General features: G+C 36.4%; 1 protein-coding gene across 4 annotated transcripts in view; it reads right to left on the reverse strand.

The window, feature by feature from the left end:
* The window catches only part of LOC149785172 (protein FAM199X-like), a 43,610-nt gene extending 33,745 nt beyond the window's left edge, over positions 1–9,865 (reverse strand). Inside the window, exons 1-2 of one of the 4 annotated variants that reach the window (XM_089978964.1) lie at positions 9,649–9,865; positions 1,368–1,448 (exon numbers count right to left, since the gene is read on the reverse strand). In XM_089978964.1, coding sequence (XP_089835090.1) covers positions 1,368–1,448; positions 9,649–9,758 — 191 coding nt within the window. In that variant the 5' untranslated portion in view covers positions 9,759–9,865. Of the gene's footprint in view, positions 1–1,367; positions 1,449–9,522; positions 9,544–9,648 lie in introns of those variants that run through there. The other 3 variants (XM_089978963.1, XM_089978965.1, XM_089978966.1) reach the window with 3 other exon arrangements.
* Between the last annotated feature and the right edge of the window lie 7,614 nt (positions 9,866–17,479).

Below are 17,479 nucleotides of genomic sequence, written 5' to 3' on the forward strand. Positions count from 1 at the left end.
TGGATTTTAAGAACTGGGCATGTGTCTAAAAAATACGTTTTTGGAGCAATGCTAAATACACCACTCCTCCAATAACTCGGGAATCTGTTTATAACACAGAGTCAGGCATTTTTTCCAATATATTGACACTTTTTAACTCTCCATATCTTCAAATACATGTATTCATGCATTAATGTGTTCTAAATTTACATGCGTTTATTTTTACCTTAAAACACGTTACACATGATTTTAAGGCCCAAAAAAATGCATTTCCATTAAGCTGACTGTCTTTGTTTTCCATCGCTGACCACAGCACTTTTTTCTCCCAGGGTTAAAAAAAAATCCCAAAATTTCATTGTGCATCTAATTGCATAATAATCATTTTATGTGTAAACTATTTTTGTATCAAGTCTATTTGACAGCAGTGAAAGTGTTATGAGAAACGAGATATCAGAATTTGGGTCAACAAATAAGACAACTGTTGCTGAAGTACATTGCATAGCATGACTATTTTGGGTACTGAGCACTGATCATGACCTGGAGAATGGAATCAAAATACACCTCTCCCTCGATAACTCGTGCACAACAGGGTCCACGAACATATACTGCACTATAAGCGAGGGCGCTAGTTACAGAGAGATCTCTACAAATTAAAACATTCGCTCAGACGTGTAGAAAACCATGGGGGTGGGGGGTGGGGTAGGGAACTGGGCTGTTTAATGACTGAATCCTATTTTACAATCACATCGATAATAATGCACTTCTAATGAAGTTGTTTGTGTTTGTTTTTCAGTAGAAATAACATTTTCAAAATGTCAACTGAAAGTTTGTTCCAACTGGTTTCACCAATGATCACCTGTATGCAAAAACATTTGTAGTACGTCACTGCTTTTTGTGTTGTTCGTTAGTCTGGTTCCTGGAGTGGTATTCAGTCGTATTATGCCAAGTAGGAAGTCAAAGTAGCTGAGAGCTGTTTATACACAACCAAACAAGATTCCTTTTTTACAAAAAAATTTTGACATTTACGTATATCGAATCTAAGTTTTTGTATTTTTCAGTTCATACAGTATTAATGTTATGATTTCTTTGGAAGTAATAGTGAAACTTCTTATCCCTGAGGGTATCTGTAAGTGCCAGTTCAGGAATTCACTGAAACTCGCTTGCCTACAATGGTCCATATTTGTGTAACCATGCTCTTTATTTTAAGAAGTATTCATTTTGCTTGGTTGCCTTGCTGTCTTTGATTATCATGAATGAGTATGTTAATTATGTTACATATACAATAACATTTATAACATTTTGCATCCAAGTTCTCACCCATCTTACATTTCAAATAAACTATTTGTGATTACTGCATTCGCACACTGGGCATCTCTATTATATTTTACCTTTCCACATATAACTCATGGTTCGAATTCAGCACTGGCAATCGGAGGTCACATCCCAGCAAAACCTCTGATGGCCACAGGCTAAAATAAATGCAAATCAATCAAGCGTTTAAAACATTAATCAATCAAGTGAAGTTATCAACAAAGGAATCTGGAAAAACCTTAAATCTTCAAGTTTAACCTTTGCCATCAAAGGTTTATTTCAATCAGCATAAAAAGACTATTTGCAAAATATATCAGGTTGTTGTGTATGCAAATGATAACATTTATGTATGTAAATGATAATATTGTTAAAACTACTTAAAAAAGAAGCAGTACTATTCAGAACAAATTTATTCTGCCCTAGAATTTATGCTTTATTTATTGGTAATTTAGTTGCATATTTTCAAGTGAGAATCATGTGCACAAATCTTTTCTTTCGATAGCTGTATTAATATCAGGATTTATGACAGTATGCACTTACTTATGGAGTGATCAATGAAATTACAGAACTGAGTAGTAATCAAAGTGTGCATTTTTCTCAGAACTGCCTCTTATCATCTATCCTGTATCATTTCTGAGACCTAATAAGCATTTTTACTGGCCATCATCAAACACCTCAAAACAAATAGATCTTTACTTTACACAAAGACTTTATTTAATATAGGCTCTACAAAATCATGAACTGTCACTTGAAATTATTTGTGCTTCCCAACACACAGTTTTCTTTTTAAATCTCAAATCTTTTTTTTCACACAAGCAAAAATGCAAAAACATTCGCCATTCAAAATACTTTAAAACAAGGCCAAAGCTTGCACATGATGCCAACTGAAAATGGTAAATATTTTATTTAACATCGGCAGTACAGTAGTCCCCCTCTTGAACGGCCCCCCTGACCAGCGGCCACCCGCTCCTTACGGCCAGAATCCGTTGGCACCGACGAGTTTGTGTTCAAAAGTACCCCTCGCGAAAGGCCACCCGCCTAACGCGACCAGCGGCCAGCATATTAGTACAAAATCATAAAATTTACCCCTCACAAGCGGCCGAATTTTATTTGAATATGTATCCAGAACCAGTATTGTATTCATAACGTGTGTTAAGTAATCCGATTTCTGTTTCCCGATGTCAGGTTTTCGTTACTGAAAGAAGTGTTGAGTAAAGTACATTTACCACTAAGGTTAATATTATATCATTTACGCCTCACGAGAAGCCAAATAAAAACCGAGAAAGACTCAAATTTTAATCCATACAAAAGGGTACGTACATGTAATCCAATTATCCTTATTGCTGTGTTATCATAAGATGTCCGGTTTAGTCACTCTGATAATTGTTAAGAATACAATTATTGAACAGTAGTAACAGCTGAGATGTGGCAGTATCGATGTACAATACCAAAGTCAGCAGGAAAATGGTTTAATAGCCTTTATGGCTTCCCTTAGTAAGATGTTGAGCTTGTTGACTTTGGTAATCAGTGGCTATTACTACTGACAATAATTGTCAAAATTACGAATCCTAGCGGCCGCGAGGTCAAATCTGCGTGATGTTAATGGTACATATAGAAGCCGTTTAGTTTCAAGAAATGTATAAAAACAATAGGGTACCAGACCGAGACTAACGAATCACGTGACAAGATCACTTCCTTTAAAAACACACGGCAATTTGTTTAGAAGCATACAAAATTGTTTTATCAGTATTGTAGTTGCCAACATGAATAACATACTGCAAAAAGATCAACATGTCATCGAGGAAAATAAAAATTCTCAGTTTAGAGGAGAACGTGAAAGTAATTCAACTGACGGGGGGGGGGGTCCTCGAGGATCCTTGCAGAAAACTAACGTCGGGAAGACTCAGATAAACAATATCGTGAAAGATAATGAAACAATTCTGCAGAAGTGGAAAGGTAAAATGGACGGAGAAAGGAAGATTGTTTGAGCCAGGAGACGTTTGTATCCTGATTTGAAAGACAAGAAAAAGCAAAAATTTTGCCAGTTGAACTGGGATATGACGACTTTACCGCAAGCAACGGATAGTTTGCACAGATTTCAAGTGCGACACAATAGCAAGTGTTCTGTCATTAGCGGTGAATCAGCTGATGTTAATAATGAAGTTGTCGAAGATTGGAACAAAAGACTAAACGATATATGCAGGGGATATGACAGCAAGGATATTTTTAATGTGATGAGACTGGTTTGTTTTTTGGACTGTTACCAACAAAGTGACGTGATGTGAACTGTAACATAATTATAAAGACAGTTTTAAAACTATCAATGGTTATTCATAGCATTCTTTTGCAAATGATGACAAAGTTTGTTTTACATTTATTTCACATCATGCATGTGATTTTTTAATTAAAATATTAAATATTTAAAATTAAATGTATTTGTGACTTTTTTCATATGTATTTACTATTCACATTTGTCATCCCCCTCTAGAAAGGCCACCCGCATTATAAGGCCACTTCCCTGCTGCATTAGGGGTGGCCTTATAAGAGGGGGACTACTGTACATGTAAAATGCACAAAACGAAAGCTGGTCTGCACAAGTTATTTTGAAAACTCTAGGTTGTGTTCAGTTCACAACTCTTTAAATTCTTCAAGTTTATATCCTGCAATCTTGCCTGAGAAGACATCTCAGCACTCTGAATTAACGTTTACATGCACATTTTTCTAAATATATAGCCACTGATTATTTCGTCTATGATCTATATCACGTTTTCTCCCACAGATAATGTGCATATTTATTTAAAACAAGCTCTGACAAAAAAAAGGAATTGTTATATTTTAACTTATCGGTTAATATCTGCATGCATCGGTCTTCAACAATGTTCATGCCCTTAGAACTTAAAGTAAACTTCAGGCAGTTTACCGGATTACCATTTAATATGGGCATTTCAGAGGTTATTTTCATGCACGTTGCCAATGTTAGTGTGATGTGGTATTAATTATTAATAATATAACTCACAAGATTTATTTGACAATCATGTCTGGAACTAAAAGGCACTCGTCTCTAATGATTAACCAAGCGCATATGAATTTACAAAAATGAAGCATCCACAAATGGTGCTAATATGTTGTCAACATGGTAATTAGCAGAAATCAATGCATATTTATTGTTTGCCAACAATTAAATGGATAAAAAGGCTTTTAAAATCATTCACAAAAGTGTGCTTGTCAAATATTTTGATAAATGTCGCCGATTTCACTATGACTAGATGACAATTGTTAAAGAGATAGCGGAAGCCAAGTCAGACGAAAAGCAGAATTCCACTTTAAAACAGGAAAATCAAGTTTGCATTTGCAACATACAGGGAGTTTGTAGGTATATTTTTTTCTTTAATAAACTGCTCATGATGAACAAAGAAATATATGATAATATTGGGGGGGGGGGAGTTGCTTCAAAAGAAGGCATTAAAGGCTTAACAAGTACCCCAAACAATGGAAATTTTATTTTACTATTAAAGCTAAATGTTCACAAAACATTTCTTTATTACCGTATGTAAGAAATATGCTAATTTCAGCTTCAAATAACCAGGAGGTCAAGATTTTGCAAAAAGTTAACAAAGTCCAATATTAAAATGGTGCGTGTTGCACATGTTGGAATACATGATGCGAATTTATCTGAAAAGACAAGTCCAATATTTAACTATTCACGCAAATGATGTATAAAACATGTGTATGGCTTAAGAATGTAGTATTTCATACAAATAAATGGGGGGAGGGGACTTCATAAAAAGGCTTAAAGTTCCTGGAATATAAGAAACGTCTTATCTGTTCTTATAGCTGAATGTTCATATGACATTTCTAAATAACCATATGTAAAAAAAAATATATGTAAATTTCAGTTTGAAATAATATGTCAAGATTTTGTAAAATGGGACTAAGACCAGTGGTGGCTGGTACACGTTTGAATGCTTCTTGTACATTTTTCTGAAAAGACATGAGTTCAATTTTAAATTCAGCATGCCTGAATTATGAAGAAAACATTCCATCTTTATTTATTCTAAAATTCTCAAAAAATCATCCCCTGTTGCTACTTAAAGCCGATTGTCCACAAAACATTTATATATACTACTATTTCAGCCAATTATGTGTGTCGGGTAATTCTGCGCAACGATACGTCATTTATGTAAACATTCGGTCACGTGTCAAAAATCAATTTTGTACCAAGAAAGATTCATCGTACCTTAATTAAGGAAAGTGATATTCATAAATTGAACAAAAATATCCCACATTTCAACTTTAAATGCATATGAACATGTGATTTCTAAATGTCAACATGAAGACCCACTCCATGACTTTCTTGAACCTTTAACCCGGAAAATCCTAATTAATATGCATCTTTTAGAATCATACATATAAATACATTATTTACAAGATGGAAACGTTTGCCTTTAAAAAAATTCTGCATCTTAATCCAAGTTTCCAAGAAGTTGTCCCACATGTACAAAATCGTTTGCCACCCAGCATGTCAACTCGCCACAAGAACAGGATTCTCAAAAAAATTCCTCAGCGTATAGTCTGTTTCTGAATTCTTTAGCAATTTTTCCCATTTACAAGACATTGTAAACACATTACATCCTATTCATTGTTGTTTCTCTACCATGTAATAGCTTATTTATTTTTAAAATGTTCAATGTTACTATAAAAAAATTACAGGTTCTGTTTAGTTTGCTTAATATCTCTTGCCATTTATTGCCATTGTTACATTAAATTTTGAAAAACAAAAAACCTAACCTAATTACTCGACTGAACTAAAACAGAAACAGTCCAAAGTAATGTATTTAATTTTTATAACCCGATGAATAAACTTAACATCTTTTCAAAGCTGTGCGCCTAATCACAGGTGCTCGATGCGAGCTTGATGCATAGCTGCCAACCTTCCAGGCTCATAATTAGTGAAAATAGGGATAAAAAGTCGTGAATTTGGACATGAATTTGTGAAAAATACCATGACAATAACTCCATCCACTCTGACCACTACGACCGTCAATACTACACTATATCAAGTTCGCAAAATAAATATAAAACACTACACATATTTATTTATCAAGGCATTATACTGTGGCAGACTTGAACTTCCTCAACTGCTTGATCGTAAATTTGTTTTCTAAACAGTTCCGACTTATTACCTGCAGGTTGATGTTGGGGACTAAAATTGCTGACAAATTTTCTGCAGCTTAGGAGGCCCTAAAATCTGTCTTATTTTTCCTTATTAAAGAAAATACTTTTACGCTGTCACTGTTGCTGTGAGTAATGCACAGGAACTGCAGCATTTTCGGTTCTTCCACAAGAAAAAAAGCGATTTTCGAGTCCGGGATCATTTGTCAGAACAAATGTTTAGCATGGTCTCCAGCTGATAAAGGTAGATTGCGTTCGACAAGAAAACTCACAAATAATGCTTTAGCGTTGGTAGCCTGCAGGTCTTCCGCAAATAATTTAAAATATTCCAGAGACGAAATCTGCGAATTCTTAATTTTCCCAACTTCGACGTGTTTTTTTTGCAACCGACATTCTTCCTCACATCGTCTCTGCGATGACACACTGAGCGCAAAAAGCATGAATGAATATCAATGTTTAATGGCAGAATGCACGGCCAATTTTTGATATATTCCAAATTAAACTTTACTTTTTGAGTAATACATTTCTTTTTCCTTGGTGGTGAAGACATTTTCAAAATCTTACATGCGAGGCGGAACGGTAACTCAAATCAGTGTTTTGACGCATGCGCGGAGCAAATTTCCGGTTAAGCCCCAGTTTCTCTCAAAAGCATTTGTAAAACTACTCTTATACATATAGATTAAAAGAGGCTAAAATGCTTGCTACCGGGCCAACTGTACTAATCGGCTACATATCTACTAATATCGTGACCAGCAGTACCGGACCGTTTCGGCAACTGCGAATATCACGACTAGCGCTTAACGGGAAATTGGTTATTTTATTAAAGATTTAAAACAATTGAGGATTGGAAAATTCGTGAATTTTTGGTTTACGGCGTGAATCCATGAATCGCTAAAAAAGTCGTGAAATTCACACCAAATTCGTGAGGGTTGGCAGCCATGTTGATGTTAAGAAATAAAAACAATCAACTAAAGGAAAAAAATCATACAGAGTGACAAAAATACTTTAAATTACCCCGATGACACGTTCTGACATAGGACCCTCTCAATCATAATATATAAGAGAGAAGGTACGGAACTTCCAAATACTTCACTCCAACCATGACCCTCGATTTCCTTCTGCTATTTCCGTCTTTAAAGGCACACGACCATACAATAGGGCTTGTTTTACTTCTGAGATGTTTTTCTATCCATCAAGCCATCATTGACTTTTCTGGGTTGTTACCAAACTTAAGTTATGGGCTCCAAAACGTGTGATTTTTGCAAAGTTTTTCATTTTGGACACTACCGTGCTCATCTGAAAACCGGTGACAAGAGCGATATGGACAATGTTTTCAACTCTATGGTGCATCCCTTCTTGAATTACAGAACAGCGGTAGATGCAAAAGTAAGTTTTTTACTTACCATTAACTCGATTCAACTTTTGGAATCCTGTTCCATGCAAGAATTGTACATTGTCTTCTTCACTGCACAACACATCGTATACAGGCATCTCTATTTTCAAAATAGGCGGCACTAACGTCAAAATATGATTGGCTCAAAAGGTTATACTTATTATCATAAAAGCACAGAAGTGTCCACAATGATAAACTTCGCGAAAATCGCATGTTTCGGAACCCGTAACTTCAATTTGGTACAACGCAGAAAAGTCAATGATCATTGATGGCTTGATGGATAGAAAAATATCTCAGAAGTAAAACAAGCCATACAGGATGGTCGTGTGCCTTTAAAGACGGAAATAGCAGAAGGAAATCGAGGGTCATGGGTGGAGCGAAGTATTTGGAAGTTCCGTACCTTCTCTCTTATATGTTATGATAGAGAGGGTCCTATGTCAGAATGGGTCATTGGGGTAATCTAAGGTATTTTTGTCACTCTGTATGATTTTTTTCCTTTAGACGATTGTTTTTTTTTCTTCTTAACATCAAGCTCGTGTCAAGCACCTGTGCGCCTAATAGGTCGATATACTGCGAGTCATGAAAACACGGGGGTGGTATCCCGTGCGTCCAAAATTAATACTATTTTTAACAGAATATTCTGGTGACAATTGCCTCTTTTCAAATGGTAAGCACTGCATTATTTTATTTTCGTCAATCGGTTGAATTCGGTATGCATTTTGCTTCAATATTGGTGACGGAAACGTAAAGTGCACATAAATGCCCGACAGCATTGGAACCATATGCTGCAAATGTACCAATTCCAGCCCAACACGAGGTCAAAAAGTGACCAAACACAAGTATTAAAAAAGGTGGATGGTGTACGCGTATGAATGCTACCAATTAATTTATTTCAAACAACAGGAGTTCAATTTTTAATTCTGCACTAAAATTATGTCGAAAAAAACATCCCCTGTTGTTGCTCGCAAAGAATTGGTTTTTATCAACATTTTGCATCCATTAATTAGTTAAGCATTTACCAGCAGAATACTTTCTACGGCGATTTTAATAATTTCGTGAAATGACTTATAGACAATTCGGCCCAACTTGCACCAAAAATAAGACAATTCGGCCCAAAAATCTACTATACTTCTTTTTATCAGACGTCCTTTCTCCACAGTAATATTTGTATTTGGGACGGTTTTCCTAAAGACATCAGAAAGCTCCTAACCATTATAACTTCGGAAAACATTCATCTAGTTCACCAAATGTTTCAAATTTTATTCTCAACCTATTCTATTTTACAAACTAATTAAAATGAGAATGAATAATTAAGTTACCTAATGCAAGGATTTTGAACTATACGGTAAAAACATATTATATAAGAATTGTCAAAATATATGTTAAAAATAAATACTTGTTAAAACTATTGACAGCTGTATTATAAAATTGGGCCGAATTGTCTTATTTTCGGTCCAAGTTGGGCCGAATTGTCTTTGGGCCGAATTGTCCACTAGCCCGTGAAATACTATAATATAAGCGATACAATTCGCGTTACGAGCATGAACCATGACACTACAGGTCAATGATATAACACGGCACCCAAGCACCGGCAAAAGGCCACCATGGCCCTGCAGACTTTTAATTTAAAATTAAGAGATTCGTGTATTTATATTAAGTAAAACTACCCCATGACACCTTCAATTTAAGTAATAATTAACAGTATCATTAGAAACTCAATGGAAACTTTCTTTGCATGCAACGTTTCGTTCATCCACGCCGTTAGCATGGAAAACGAGAGGTAACCAACCTACCTTGTTAGCGCGGGATCCGCTATCATTTCTTTACATAGGCTGTACAAATTTTGAACGTATGTTGTAGAAAGTTTTCTTGTCTTGGAATATAAACCGCTTTTATATTTCATCAAAATTTATGACATTCTTTAGCAATTTACCACGAAAGCATCAAGCTGGCGTGAACAACGTGGATCATATGGCCAAGCAACGTCATCAATGTACTAGACTTTATGTACAACAGCAAATTTCATTGGCCGGTAACATTTTTGTCCAGCCCTGATTGGATAAATGTCGAACATTCTCACAAGAATCATTTTCCTTAAAAGCCAATTGGAATAGCTCGTGTGCATGTACAATCCATACATAGAGCGTGTACAAAACAAGTCCGATAAATCAAACCTCGAATCTGTGTTGGAACTGATGGACGATAACCAATATCATAACGGATCGGATGAGGGGCTGATTTATCGGCCTAGTACAAAACAAGTAAAACAAAAAAAAAAATTAAGATGGTCAGTGAAAGTAGCATAGTAGCATCACAGGAGCCTGACGTCTTATCAATAAAGTACGGCGAAATCTCTGACAACATGAAATCACCTTATCGTTAATATAAGTGAATACATTTATATAACCGATAAAGTGATTTCATGTTGTCAGAGATTTCGCCGTACTTTATTGATAAAACGTCAGGCTCCTGTGGTAGCACATACGTTATTATGACTACGATGACCATAATGTTCATTGTTCTATAATAATAATAATAATAATAACATTATTATTATTATTATTATTATTATTTGTTGTTGTTCTTGTTGCTATATTATTATTATCAGTGTTGATGTTTTTGTTGTTGTGGTTGCAGTCTTATTATTTCACGTATTTATGTTTCTTCTTTCAAAACTCAGATAGGCTTATCTTTGTTCAAACTATATTGTTTTCAAACGTTTAAAGATTATTGTAATAAGCAAAGTATATGATTTGCAACATTCACAGACAATTGTATATGTATAGAAATCATACAGTCAACGTTAGACTTTCTGGAGAATGCCTTCGATATCACATACAAAGTTCAAAAAATGGATATAGCGTACGTACAGCATCTGCATGGTGTGTATGCATTCAGTATATAGATAGAATGCCGCAAATCGGTGCAAACAACGCGCAAAAGACTGTGTTTGCAGACAGCATATCAAAATGAATGAATCATTGAACCCAATTTGTATAATGCTTTGGGGGACTGCAAAAAGTTGAGTAAAAAGAAAGTTTTCCTCTTTCAATAAATTACAGAAACATAATATCACTTAGTATATACTTTATTGTGAAATATAGAGACTTACTGAACAATTTTCATATTATTTTTTCATTCCTATATTTTCACGTGTAAAAACTGTCCTTACATTTTCACATGTGAAAATATAAGATATCCCATTATGTCAAGCGTCGCTTGATTGCGTGTGCAACAACATGAAACGAGTATTTTGTGAGCTAGAACAAATAAATAGAAACTACATTACATTTCAGACATGGAAAATAATCTTTGATAAAGAATCTGACCAGACGCCGTACGCGTTTCTTTGAATTTATTTTCCGCTGTGATGTATTGCTGAATCGGACTTGCATTGTTTCCAGATATGGTCAAACAGTTTACAAAATGACAAAAATGAAATTTGCTGTGACAGATTAGGTCAGACCAGTCATATCGCTGTCTTAATTCACGTATAATTTATACTACCAGGCTATGAAAGTGAGGTGAAGTTACGAAAAAATGGGGTGGGGATGAGCGTGTTCTGCCGAAGAGTGAGTTTAATCTGATAAACTTCGATTTTGGAACAAGTTTATTAGCTAATAAAAATAATGTTTTCTGTTTCTACGTTTCAACTGGATATAATTCATCATATGGTACCAAAAACTATATATTTTAAATCGTGGCTTCGCCACTCGTTCAAATATGATGGTTTGCTACCACATGATGAAATATATCAGCTAATAACGTAGGAAAATAAAAAATAATTGCTGACTACTAAAGTAATGTATAAGTAGACAATATATGACAGTTTATTTTTCGGGCTGTTGATCACGTACAACAAATAAAATAAAAGTATTAATTGACCGATCAAACTACAGCTTTCGTGTATTACTTACTCACTACTAAACCACTTTCCTTCCTGCTAAAAAAAAAACAACACAAAACACCATACTTTCCAGATCCCTTTCTTAACTGTTGAATAAAACAATACCAAAAACACCATAATGTATGTACCACTTTCCTTAATACTGCATGAAACAACCAATTTTTATAGACTCCGTAGCAGTGGACCACTTTTTCAACTACTGCACCAAAACTGAAAATGACAGCTGTGATATTAGCACTTTCCTAGCTACTGATTTTTGAAGACATCATCTTGGTCTCTCTGATGCCATTTTACTACTTTAAATCCACTAGACTGACTTGATATTAAACTCTTACTGCTAAACTAAAGTGCTATAATTGTGGTACTTAAAAGTCACTAATCCATATGGAACGGATGAATATTTGACACCATCGAGAGTGTTCAGTTTGGAGATAACTTGATTGGGGTAAATGAAATGAGTATTGTTACATCTACACACGAAATGTGAAAAACCAAATAAAGTATGTAATCAAAACAGCGTAGAAAGAATGATAACCAAAACTAGAATGCAATGCTTTTGTCAATCATCACAAACAAATAAGTGGGACGCATACTGACAACCTATGTCACGGGAATTGATGCATGTGGAAAATCTGAGCCACCATATTTGACTGAACTGTCGATTCGAGGTAGTTTATTTAATAAACGCGTATTTTGAAGAGTTTTCATACAAAACTACCTAGTGCACAAAGGTCAGCAGGTTCTCAGATTATTATCGCTGTTCAATAATTGTCCAAAGCGCAGCTGATAACTTCATAGACCTCAACCGATCATCTGTTGAGGTGTTTGAAGAAAGTACACGCACAACAATACCCAAACAAAGATAACTTATTAGCTCATTATCCATTGTCTTTGTAATACACCATCATTTACCTGAGACGTTTGATTAATACAGAATTTAAAGCAAAACGTACCTTCAGTAGAAACGAAAATTCACCATAACGTCTTAAAATTCCCGGAATGCATCACTTCCGATGACGTAGGTTGTAGGCGTGTCCATGATGATATAGCACTGGCCCACTCAGCTATATATTTGTGAAATGTTATTGCCCAGCAGAAAATTAATACTTGACTTGCATGTTGTAAGAATTACATACATACAAGTAGTCACTATTCAAGAATGTAGGCCTATCAGTATATTACTCCAGGTAAAATATTTCGTCATCATTGTTAAAACATTTAGAAGGCGTCACTATTTTTACTGAAATACAAACAGGTAGGCAGACAAAACACTGATATCCGATAAAATGAAACATACAGCACCGGTTGATACTAAAACACAAAGAGCAAGAAACACAGAATATTGGTAACTGAGAAACTAAAATGCAGCGCTGTTTTATACTGAAATACAAACAGACGTATAGATAACATTCGTTTTCAGAACAATAATTGATACCAAATAAAATTAGTTCAGCAGAGTACAGATGGACAAACATTAGCAATGTAAACATACTGTTTACATTATCTACTTTACAATCTTGGACAAAAGTCAAGCACACAATTTAAATGAACATAACAATGATTTTTCAGCCATTGTTGACTGCCTCTGCGTGTTTGGCTACCTACGTAGAGAAGACAATTTATGTAGCGGGGCGGATCTATACACGATCAGAAACATAAGGTCCTGCAAGCTCATTGTGGGAGCCATACGCCTCTTTCCCGGTAAATCGATGGTCCGAAAGACAGAAAGATCCATTTGCAGACACATCTATGCCAACATCTTGCATATGGTCTATCGTCGAACAAATCTAGCGCCCTATCGACAAAATGTCCTAGAGAGCCGTGACATATACGGCGAACAGTTGGTGCGACATCTAGTACAAGGGGATGAGTGGGCCGACGACAACAAGCTTGAGACTTTCCTCGACAATACCTATAGTACAGGAAATCATATATTGTTGTACTTGCAGCAGATCCCCGAATGCATCTCCATACGATGCAAGATCTACATCACGGTCGTTTCCACCTTCGAGGCCGAGAGAATTGCGATTCGTTTGGAGGACATCTCTCAGACTACCCCTTTTTCCCAAACCAAAACCACAAAAATACTTTGTACTCCACGGTGTCCTAACCTACGGCTGTAACCACATTGATGTCTCATTGAAAGCCTGCATGCATGGGTAGAGCTCGAATCACACACCACCGAAACCTACTTAACATCCGCACTGAAGAAAGTATCGACATGAACCTTTTTGACTGTGATGCAGTCACCAATCATGCAATAGACAGACCTGGCCAAGGAGCTGAAACGCTCAATGGTTTTACACAGCTGAGCTAACAAGTCAATCTACGTAGAATGGTAGGTTCATATGAAAATGGGGCTCATGCAATTTCCACCAGATATGACCGGTGGACACAATACATTCTCTGGGCGATATCTGAATTTGACTTTCTCTGGTTCCAAATAATCCAAGCAGACATCCAATGGATCGTGTACGCAGATGCAGAGGTAGATGAACTAAACATCGTACCACTGCGCTTCAGAACGAAAGTACCGTTGCGAACACCGTCCTGGAGAATGCAACCGAGCAAATGCAGGTAATGGACGCGCTACCACCCTCTGTAATCCAACCGGACACGACGCATCTAGTATTAGTTTAGAGAAAATAAAATATTCACAGCACCGGGAAGGAGCCAACACCGATGTCATCTGGGATGGATGGCTACAACCGTAAGACTTCTGTCCCTTCTGCCAAGGAAAGGGAACGAAGCGAGATAGCGATGGAGAGCTCGCTGTACCCACAGTTATATCAAGTCATGGGTACAACAGATGCGCGGGTGGCGGAATGCTGAGCTGGAACAAAGAGTGCAGTTACTCCTGGCCAAGAATAACTACAAGGACCACTGGACTGAAGCCAAAAGCCTCGTTGTGGAAGTGCATGCTAGGTACACACAAAGGCAGTCCCAGGTCTTTTCGCGCGAGACCACAGAATTGATTGTATACGTGCCTCGGTATCGGCGGGCAGAGCATGGTAAATATCACATTTTCGTACGGCTATTGGACGCTGGAGACAATCACAAATATAATCGTTGGGGAGATTGAAAAGTGCAAGAATGTCTTCATGATTGAGAAAGAAAAGTACACATATCTAAAACGCTCCTCTTTCTTTTAGCCAAAGGCGAAGAAACAAAGCGGTTGCACCTGTCGGTATAATCGACGCGCTCCTTCTACTAGTCGCAGGGATCGGAGGTCGTGTGGAACCCTATTTGCGTACATAAAGCGATATGCAAACAACGGAGAGAGGATTGCAAACAATTTTTATCCGAGGCAGAAAAGTCCTACCAGACGACGGTGTGGATATTCGAGCCAGAAAACGCAGATGACACTCCAGAAATCTTGTCGAAAGCCACCAATACGGAAGGCCGATGAGCAAAACACCATGTGCACAAACAATGGTCGACACAGAGCCATGGAGATGCCTGTGCACCTGATAGTTGAAAACAAAATTTCGATCGATTATTTCAAGACATGGATGCTATAAACTATATCAGTTACATAAATGCGTCGAAACAGTTACTGACAATTACCATGATGAAGCAAACCTAGTCAATAGAAAGCAAAACCTATATGTGACATATCCAAAAACACTTTCTAAAGGTCAATCATGGGTCGACAGAGGTTATATAGCCTCTTAGAGCAAGGCATTAATATATCTAAGACAGTCCAGAACACAAGGCACAACTGAATCAATTGAAGATTATAAATTCTTTAGATATATGTATAAATCTCTTACAAAAGCAGTATGAATTAGAGCCTTTTGTTTGCATTATCCTCGAAAAATACGCTTTTCTGGCGCCGTGTAAAGAATCAGAGCAGTCGTTTGCAAAGCAGTATCTCACATCTGCAACTTGGTATGAATATTTGTCAGAATTCTTTAACTGCTCCAGTTCTGTTGACCTGATACAAGCAAATGAAAACAGTGAAATAGTTCATGAAACTCTAGGTAGAATAATCACTGAAGAGGAGGTTAATCTGTTCTGAGGAAACGGAAGCATGATAAAGCTGGGGTGTAGATAATTTATCCTGCAATTTCGTTATATTTGCAGGCAACATGATTTCACTAATATTAAACAATATTATTTAATATACTATTCGATACTGGATATTATTTAAACTATTGGTCAACAGCAATCAATACACCAATTCTGAAGAAAGTGGATGCAAATTAACCCATAACTACAGAGGTATTAGATTACTAACTGTATAAACAAAGTATTTACATCGATTTTAAATAACAGGGTAAATGAATGAGTGGTTGAAAATGAATAACTTGATGAGGAACAAGCCAATTAAGAGCAGGTTGTTTTACAGTAAATAACATGCTTATATTGATGATGCATTTCTGAGATATTTTAGTCAGAGATGAGAAGACATATTAGGCAAAAACCTCAGAATGACAGCGTGTCTATAGTTCATTGAGAATATAATTCACTTGTCGAAGTTATTTAGAATTGTTAGGAGACAGAGATTGTTGTTACATCAACACTATGATTGGAGTGGGTAATTAGTATACAATATCCAGTTCACGTGTGATGTAGAAGAGGCTAAGAAGCTGCCATATTTGGACACTTGTTTTTATATTTTAAATGAAAGAGGATCAAAAGTTACGATTTAATGTAAAGTTACCAACGCAGATCAGTATTTGAACTTCAGCTCCAACCACCATCTTGAAAATAACAGATAAATGGTGACAACTCCGTCACATCGGATGAACAGCATCGTTTGTACCGAGGAGGACCGTCTGACTGATCTCAAACACATTAAAAAAAAAACTTAAGGGCCAATGATTACAAAGACAGGATGTTAGTATTTCCTGAAAAAGAACAAACAAGAGAAAAACATATGAAAGAAAAAGGAGAAAGACGTGTAACGGTACATTTACCATAGCTTGGTTGATTCTCAGTAAGACTATAAAAAAAGCTCCGAAAGCATGAAACTAATGACATCTAAAACATTTAACACCATCCACTCAATCTTGATACATCCTAAAGACCACACTAGTTTGAATAAGAAATGCTAAATCATCTATAAGGCCCAGTGTGATAACTGCGGCAAAGACTGAACTGGAGAGACGGTTGGAAGCCTTGAAACAAGAGTTAAAGAACATGAACACCAACAGAGAATCCCTGAGAGCAGTTAGTGAACATTGCAAGGAATCAGGGCATACTTTATCTTGGGATACTCGTAGAGAGAATAATACCCTAAAAATAAAAATAAGGAAAGCTACTGAAATCATGGAGCGGGAAACCAGTGTGGAAACGTGATTCCGGATTGGAACTCCCGCCGTTGTACACAAATCAAGTAGCACAAATGATAATTGCAGTCACTAGTTTCGCAGGCAGTCGCCAATGTGAACGGCGTCGGATGCGGGTTTACAAGTGACCTTCACAGTTCCGTCTGAACATGCAGGACTCACGGTACTAATTCAGTCCCCATAGCAAACATATGCAAACACCATGCTATTAAAAATTCAGTAACTTTAAACATCTGAGCGCTCAAGAGCTCAAGATCAAATGTATATTTATCAGAACAGACACATCCTCCTTGATGACAGCTTCTGTGTAGAGAGAACCATATGAGCCGACATTTTCTGGATCGATCTGTGTTTGAAACGTGTGCTTTCAATACCGCACCAAAGAGTCGGGCACTGATTTCAGTAATATGTCTTCCAAACTCA

Source organism: Sinohyriopsis cumingii, chromosome 13, assembly GCF_028554795.1.
Source record: "Sinohyriopsis cumingii isolate HCF-2022 chromosome 13, ASM2855479v2, whole genome shotgun sequence".
Lineage (NCBI taxonomy): Eukaryota > Metazoa > Mollusca > Bivalvia > Unionida > Unionidae > Sinohyriopsis > Sinohyriopsis cumingii.